Below are 8,803 nucleotides of genomic sequence, written 5' to 3' on the forward strand. Positions count from 1 at the left end.
GAGTTTTGCTTCAACCCTAATCAAACACACCTGAACAAGCTAATCAAGGTCTGAAGGGTTACTAGAAAGCTATAAGTAGGTGAGTTTTTATTATATTAATTCTAGTAAATGGAAAAAATACTAGTATCCAAAAAAAAAAAAAAAGTACTAGCAGCATCAAAATAGACCCTAGTAAGGGTTATAGGTTAAATGTTAAAATGGCTTACCATAGTATTAAGTCTCAGTTGCATTTTTAAAGCACAAATTCATATCAGTGTGGCATATCAGACACCCTGCTCTGCGGCACTGTTACTCTAATTACAAAATTTTATTATCAGGACTTTAAAAAATACTGATTCATCAGACAATTATTAATATTATTTATTTACAGATAATCTGTCTTTGAAATGTACAGCACATTTTCATCACTAAAATTGAATTCCTTTTTGCAAATTTAAAAATGTTCATTAATAATTACAATGAGGCATATAACTAAGTGCAACACAAACATTACAAACATATTATACAAATAAATATATAAACACATTTGTTTACTTCATTAACAACCATTTTGAACTGTGAAAAGCAAAATCAACATTCTTTTGAAATCAAGTAGGCTATATAATTTTAATCTTAAAAAAAATATTTACATTTACATTTACAAAAAAAGGACTTAAATTATTATTCTTTACTAGGTCGGCTGACTGAAAATCTGCATAACAGCAACAAACTTTTTTTTGTAAACAGCTGTCAGTATGGCTGGTTTTGTTCATTCTAAAGGGTTGTTTAACTGCTCTTTACACTTCATTTTTGAGACAATGTGTTGCTGTTTTTGAAAACACCTGGAATGTAGTATTTTCAGTTTGATGCACCCTAACCTTTTGAGGTGAATTAACTGGTTATATAGTCGTATTCTCTGTCCAGTACTTTCTTACAGACACTCTGCAATCCCACCGTTTTTGGAATGTGGGCTTGGTTGTAGTTTTCCCTCCTGAGAGTGTCTTGTGAAAGTGAAACTTTCTTAGTAAATGAATGTGCTAAATTGCAGTTTGTCCTGGAAGCAGTTGGACTCCAGCAGTGGTCTGAATGCCCCAAAATCTTGCACTCGCTTGTGCATGCCCACAGACCTTGAGAAAGAAAAAGAATATCATTATTGATACGTATAAGCCTATCTATACAGATGTTATGCCAATGTAGAGGTGTTATAGCAAATGCTTAGTAGAACCCTCATAATCTATGTCAGATGAATATTAATATATCCAGTTGTTCTTTTGGCTTTCCATAAAACCACATGTCTGATATAAGTTACTGTATTTTCTGTGTTCTTAAGACTTGATATTTTTTGCCAAGATGCTTTTTCACCCTGCACTAAGAAAAAAACAAAAAAACAGGCATCTTATATACAGACCTACTAAATTCCTATAGCAGCAACACCTACTTGCAAAAGAGCCACAACATGCCTATCCAAAAAAGAACATAATAAGTAAATCAGACAGTAAATTCTGAAGGGATGAATCTCCAGGCTTTTATCATAAGCATAACTTTAACATAACTTTTCATTTGCTTTTTCATATTCGGACAGAATGCAGTTATGAAATAACTATCCTCACATGCTCTGCTGAGCTTGTGAATGGTCACACAAATCAAATTTCACAAGACTGAATTTACATTTTTGTAAAAAGATTAAAAAGTATTTACCATGTTATTTACTACTTTTACATTTATTGCTTCCTTAGTATATACTACTGCTAATCATATCTTCATGTCAAATTACAGTTTACATAATCTCCAGAACGCTTTCCGTTATATTAAAGGTCATTTTAAAAATATATTTTAAAATAAAAGCATGGAACTTTTCCTAGGTTATAAAGCTCAAGCACATCTCCACAACTGTACAGATTTATAAAGCTTAGTCTTTTACATTTAGTTTTGTCACTATGTATAGAACTTTACACGAACACACACGTTTTGGCACCACTGATGCTTAGACCTACCGTTTTGAGTATTGTTTTGATGCTCGTCTTTTCTCATGCCATCGCAGCTTATATCTGAATCACTGTCATTGAAGTCGCTGTCTCCAATTCCGCTGTCCTTTCCACTATGAGGCTCTCGTGCTGATATAGTTGCGTACGAGGTGCCTTTCCAAATTCGAATCTGTCTCATTGCATCTTTACTATAACTAGGTACAGTGGAAAACCCCTTTAAAAAAAAACAGAACAATATTTGAGAAGAACCATATAAAGACATTAAATGCAGAATTCACATTCTAGACTCAGGCTTACCTCTGACTTGACACCGAGGCTTTTGTCCCCTAGTTCACATGGACTTCCTTCAGAGACACACGTACCATCTTCAGAGCTGCAGGATATGTCACTGCCTCTCTGGATCAAGCCAGAAAAAGTTGTCTTGTTTGAGTAAGGGTGAATATCAAAAACGATGTCACTGTGAATTGAAATTAGAGGGTCACTGTGGTTTCCCTTCTCCTGAACTCTGTCCTCCTTTCCAGAATGGCTGTGGCCTCGATTATCCACTTTTCCTTTATTACAAGTGGTCGCTATTATAATAATGGCTACAAGAAGTAATGCGCAGCTCCCCGCCAGAACGACAATTATAATTATTGAATGATCCCCTTCCTGAGTCTCCTCATCTATGTTGTGCCTGAATACATTGCGGTCACTGGGGAGAGATCCTGCCATTATGAAATTGATAGCGAATGCTGTAGTTAGGGAAGGTCTCCCGTTGTCACTGACTATTACTGTTATTCTCAAGTTCTCATAAACTTCGTAATTTAGTTCATGATTCAGATAAATTTCTCCTGTGGCTCTGTTAATAGAGAACATAGAAGCGACATCTTCGGAGATTCTGAACGACAATTCCGCGTTGACACCTTCGTCAGCATCCCTAGCATGTACCTGGGTTATAACGTAACCTGAAGGCGCGTCTTTGGGCAGCAGAACCTCAGCAGAATTATTGATGAGCGCAGGCTGTGTGATAGAAGGAGCGTTGTCGTTCTGATCAACTATCTTTAGATTAATGATCGCACTGCCTTGGAGTTGTGGCGAGCCTCCGTCACTTGCCTGAATACGTAGCTGTAGCTGTTTAAGGACCTCAAAGTTGAAACTTCTGAGCGCATAGAGCGAGCCTGTAGCTGGATCTAGAGAGACAAAAGTTGACACCGGAGAGCCTATGATGTAGGTGTCCGAGAGTTTATAGCTAATTTTGCTGTTTTGCCCTTGGTCAAGGTCTCTGGCCACCACAGTTGTGATATATGCGCCTGGTGCGTTGTTCTCCATCAAGGAGACTTCAAAGACTGGTTTACTGAACACAGGGGCGTTATCATTCTCATCACTTAACCTTATAGTATACTGCTTACTTGTTCTGAACGGAGGTGATCCTAAGTCTTCGGCTACAACCGTTAAGTTATACTCTGCGATTTTTTCTCTATCAAGTGGAGATGTCGTTACAATCATAAAGCTGTCCTCGTAGGCTTGCTGGAGTTTGAAGTGATTGTGTCCATAGAGGGTACAATGAATATCTCCGTTGGCGCCCGAGTCTTTGTCCGCGATACTGACAAGAGCCACAAAGCTTTCTTTAGCAGCAGCCTCTGTGATGTACGCTATTCCCGCGGTGACTGAGGTCATGGGGGTAATGGTGATTTCTGGTGCGTTGTCATTCACATCCTGCACATGAACAACTACTTTACAGATGGATGAGCTCGGATTAGGACCCAAGTCGGATGCCTGTATATCGAACTCATAGGTTTTCTTGCTCTCAAAATCAATCGGGCTCTCGAGCGTCAGCTGACCGGATTTTCGGTCAACATTGAAACGCTGCCGGATCTCCGAGGGCACCTGCTTTCCGAACCCATACACAACTTCCCCATTCAAACCCTCGTCTGGATCAACCGCGTTAAAGTCCACAAGCAAGAATCCCACTGGCGCGTCCTCCAGTATATCAACTGAAAAACTGTTCCGGTCGAACACTGGGCTATTGTCATTAAAGTCTTTTACTTTGACATTGATTTTTGTGCTGGTGGACCTTGTTGGATTTCCTCCGTCTGTTGCGACGAGCTCCAAAACATAGGAGGCATGTGTCTCCCTGTCTAATTCTTTCATTAGTACCAACTCTGCGTATTTAATTCCATCAGCTCTGGTCAGCACATCAATGGTAAAGTGACTGTTGACTGATACTTGATAACTTTGAATGTAGTTCGAACCCACGTCCTCGTCCATAGCAACATCCAAAAGAATTCTAGTGCCGAGTGCTGCGTTTTCTGAAATTTCCAAAGTGGATTCCTTTCTGGGGAACTCGGGAGCGTGGTCGTTGATGTCCTTTACTTCCACTTCAATATGAATTAATTTAAATTGCTCATTCGAGACACTCACAACGTCGAATGCAATGAGACACTTGATTGTATGCTTACATATTTTTTCTCTGTCTATTCGTTCTCCAATTGTTAGCTGTCCGTCGCTTTCTCGGAGTCTGATAAAAGATGCATTGAACTGCTTCATCATTCTGAAACTGGTCTTAGAGCTATCGGAGAAATTTAAGGACATATCCTTTGCCAGGTTTCCGATGACAGTGGATAGAGCTGCCTCTTCATATGTCTGATATTTCATGGTCATTGCCGCTGCTACAGTAGACAGAAAAGACAGTGACACAAAGGCAACAGCCATTGCCCACCAATGCCACAAAACTCGACTGCTAGAAGTCCTTCTCATAATGATTTACAGCTATATGTAACTTTAATTAAGGAAAATATTTTAAAACAAACAGCTTTCCAGTGAAAATGTATTTTGTTTCTCTGTCATGTATGCCAAGCTCTACGCGCAGTTCGACAAAACTGCAGTGGGTGATTTATAGACATCTTCATGCAAATGAGATCAAGTGTGACCAATCCCTGCTTTGAAAAAAGGTCTTTTAAAAGTAAACTCGTTAAGAAATGCCATAAAGCAGACACTTTGATTCCTATGGGCACTAGTACCTACATTTTATAAAGAGAGAGGAGGGAGAAGGAGAGTGATTTTAATTCAAGACATGATTCTTGAGCTAAATTATTACGTAGGCTTATTAATTGCAAAGTAGTTGTATGTCATTGGATTAAAAATAACCCAACTTTGTAGTGATCACTTTTGTATTATTCCTCCCAAATACTTACATAGCATTCATCAATGGTGATAAGTCAAATGTTAAAATTATAAGATGCTTCACGTGCGAAAACTGGTTTAACATGCATGTCAGTGTGGTTGTAGCTTTTTTCTCACCAATCTCGCCTGCTGTGGCAGGTGTAAAAAGTGCTTTTCAAATAGGATTTATTTGAAGCGGCAGGATATTTAAAGGGATTTCAATAGCCTGATTATATCAAAGACTTATGAACCCCTCGTTAGCACAAGTATACAATAGCTTAGTGGGGTATCCCAATGGCGACGTCAGCGTCTGTCTTATTTTGCAATGACAGCCGGAGAGAGATGAAGTTCCTGGAGTTCTCAGGTCTGCGCTTAAGCTATACATAATAAGGCAGCGCCATGTGCACTCTTTTGACTAAATGAAGCTGGCCAATGAATTGCCCCCGACTTAAAGCCCCTATTAAAACGCATTTAGAGCGCAACTGAGATCTTCACGGCTATTTAAGAGATTTTCTATTTGTTGGTTTCCCCTTCATTGGGGAACACTTGCTATTTAACTGAGCCACAAAGAATCAGTTGGTATCCATCTGTCACACAGTGCGCTCGAGATGCAAGATGCGAAATGATTGGGCGATATTTTTTCCTCTTGCTCTTGTCTGTTTTAAAGATAATATTGAATCTAAAATGTATCATGTTTGGACTGATAATAGGGGAACCAATTTAAGTGCTATATAGCACCTATAAAGAACCTGTAATTGTTCTTCAGCAGTTCTTTGGGGTGGTTAAGGTGCTATATAGCACCATCTTTAAAGATATAGCTGCTATGCACTTTAAGTGGTTCCCAAATGATTATGAGCCAAAGAACAATTTTAGTGCTATTTAGCATTATTTTTAGAGTGTAGCTCTACGTTTTGATCACGTTCTTTATTATATGCTCCGATAATTTGCTATGCAATAGCTGAACATATAGCCGAACCATGGTTCATTGGCGAAACACTGAAAAATAAATAAATTCAAATTAATTGACGGTTAACATAACATAACATACTCATTAATCAACGTAATTTAATAATTTACTTTACTAATTGTAGTGGCAGATGTTGTTGTGGAGTTTATAAATGCATTTCACATGTGGGACTTGACAGTAGGCTATCTGACAAAATATTCTGCTGCGGGACAACTGGTACAATGTGTTTCATCCGTACCCCGCTCACTATAGTGTATACTATATATAGGGTATATATGTACCAAGTTATTATTTGTCAGTTAAAGCATAGATTAAAAATCACAAATATTAAGTCCAGTTTTACAGTTTGAGTGTGAAATATTAGGGTATAGATATTCCAAAATTACATTCTTCAAAACGGCGTGCAATGTACTATACACACAATAAACAAATACATGAATCTCTTAGTGATAGTTTTTAGGAATAAAACGTTATACGCTGAATTGTTCTTAAAACTGCCTGTGAGACCTTCTGACACTCAGTTACTTCTAAACTACTTAAGTATTAATAAATATTCTCTCTCGTGATTCACACGTCATTCTTGGTGTCTGCTCACGAGTTTCACAATAGCGGTATTAGATTCTGAAAGAATCACGTATTCAAGGTCTATTTGCATGTTTAAAGACTTTCGAAAGGCATAGTGACCGTGCCATTGTGAGGGCATTTGTTCTCATGCACTCATGAGAGTTGTTGTCTGAACCTTTTTTTTTTTTTTTTTTTTTTTTTTTTTTTTAGAGAGAGAGAGAGAGAGAGAGAGAGAGAAGGTGGGGTGGGGGGAGCATAAGTCTTTTGGTATGATAATTAGGAGATCTGGACTTTTCATCAAGCATAAAAGCATTAGAGAAGACTTATGAAGGTGCTTGGGGGTGATGACTAATCGCTTAAATTTACACACACACACACACACACACACACGTTTGTTTTAGTGAACTGTGGGGACTTTCCATAGACTTCTATAGATTTTATACTGACCAAACGATATTGTCTATCCCCTAACCCAACCCTAACCCTAAACCTAGCCCTCACAGAAAACATGTTTGCATCATTACACTTTCAGATAAACATCATTTACTATTTTTAATAATTTTTTAACAAAAAAAAAAGAAGGTGGGAGAGAAGGTGGGGTGGGGGGACCGCAGGCTGGTCCCCACAATGTAAAAAATTTCAGGATTTACTATCCTTGTGGGGACATTTGGTCCCCACTATGTAGCAAAAACAAGTACACACACACGCACACACACACACTGGTTTCCATGTTTTATGGGGACATTTCATAGATGGTTTTTATGAAGTACAAACACTATTTTCTATCTCCTTACCATAACTCTACCCCTAAACCCAGCAAGCAATTTTGCCTTCAAAAGACGTCAGTTAGACCACTACTGAATGACTACATGTATACGTCTAATAGACAGTGAATATGGGTCTAGGCTAAAACAAGACTGAATTTGGGCTGACAGTGAAAATTTAATAGACGTCTAACCATAGCCCGAGAATAGACTAGCCATCAAATAGACAGCTAATGAATGCCTACATATATACATCTAAAACACAACAAAATGGCCATCCATCCAAACAAACTACATATACAGCTTTTATTAAGAAAAATAACATCAACAACATAAGACAATACAAAATGATAAAAATGCAAAAGAATTAATGACAAAATAAAATATTATATATACATTACACTTAAATATAAATATTATGATAAACATATGGAATTTAACAACTTAAGATAATGAAATATATATATATATATATATATATATATTAAATACCTTAAGATATTTAAAATAAATAAATAATACAAATCAAGAGCATGTTATCACACTTAACATTAAAACATTGCGGACAAATGACAACGTAAAAAAAAAAGATTAATCATTTTGTTGGTTTACTTATTGTAACAAATAAAACAACTAACAGTGAACTCAAAGGAAATTATTAATTATTGTTTTTTTTTTCTTGTATAAAATGCTTCCCAATTGCTTTCCTCAAGTACAACTCTGTTGTTGCCGGGAAGTTGGTCATCACTGCATCTGCCAAATAAGAAAAAAAAAAAAAAAAAAAATAGCATAAGAAAAGCTTTTTTTGACACAATTTTTTACTTTAATTTCACTAATTGTGACAGAGAGAACAGTGCAGTCTTTTCAAATGCCTCCTTCTACATCTGACCACCTCCTTAATGTTGAATTTGGACATGAGGGAATTTTAAAAACCTTAAAATACAATACAGATTGAAGTGGTTAACAATTGCGGACAAAGTTTGACATTTTAAAATGACCAGTAAAGGAATTATTTTTTACATTTCTGATTTGCGCTGTAACTTATTATGTATTGACACCACAATGTTTGATTAATGTGGCACATTTTGAAGACTTTACCTTTCCAGCATCCTTCTGGCACTGTCTTTGAGGTTTCTTCCTTTATTTCTGCACAACTTTGACAGCTGAATAACACATGCCAATGTCAGGCAGGTAGTATTATATGCGTCAGTGTAAAAGTGTCCAAAATTGTCTGGCACAACTAATTTCATGACAACACAGTGATAGCTGCTGTAACTAAAATGTAGCCCAGTACACACATTAACCTCAAATGTACATGAAATAATAAATTCACCCCTTCTTTTAATTACTATGTTTTCTGATTATACCTGTTAGGTTTTAATGCTGCATTGCACATCTTAGCT

The 8,803-nt window shown here is 37.0% G+C and overlaps 1 protein-coding gene across 1 annotated transcript; it reads right to left on the reverse strand.

Annotated features, from left to right (window-relative positions):
- Positions 1-769: 769 nt before the first annotated feature.
- LOC127168747 (protocadherin-8) lies at positions 770-4,926 on the reverse strand. Its single transcript, XM_051115808.1, has 3 exons — positions 2,262-4,926; positions 1,974-2,178; positions 770-1,106 (listed from the first exon to the last, which is right to left on the reverse strand). The coding sequence occupies exons 1-3, from the start codon at positions 4,698-4,700 to the stop codon at positions 871-873; spliced, it is 2,880 nt and encodes a 959-aa protein (XP_050971765.1). The 5' UTR covers positions 4,701-4,926; the 3' UTR covers positions 770-870.
- Between the last annotated feature and the right edge of the window lie 3,877 nt (positions 4,927-8,803).

This window comes from Labeo rohita, chromosome 1 (assembly GCF_022985175.1).
Source record: "Labeo rohita strain BAU-BD-2019 chromosome 1, IGBB_LRoh.1.0, whole genome shotgun sequence".
Lineage (NCBI taxonomy): Eukaryota > Metazoa > Chordata > Actinopteri > Cypriniformes > Cyprinidae > Labeo > Labeo rohita.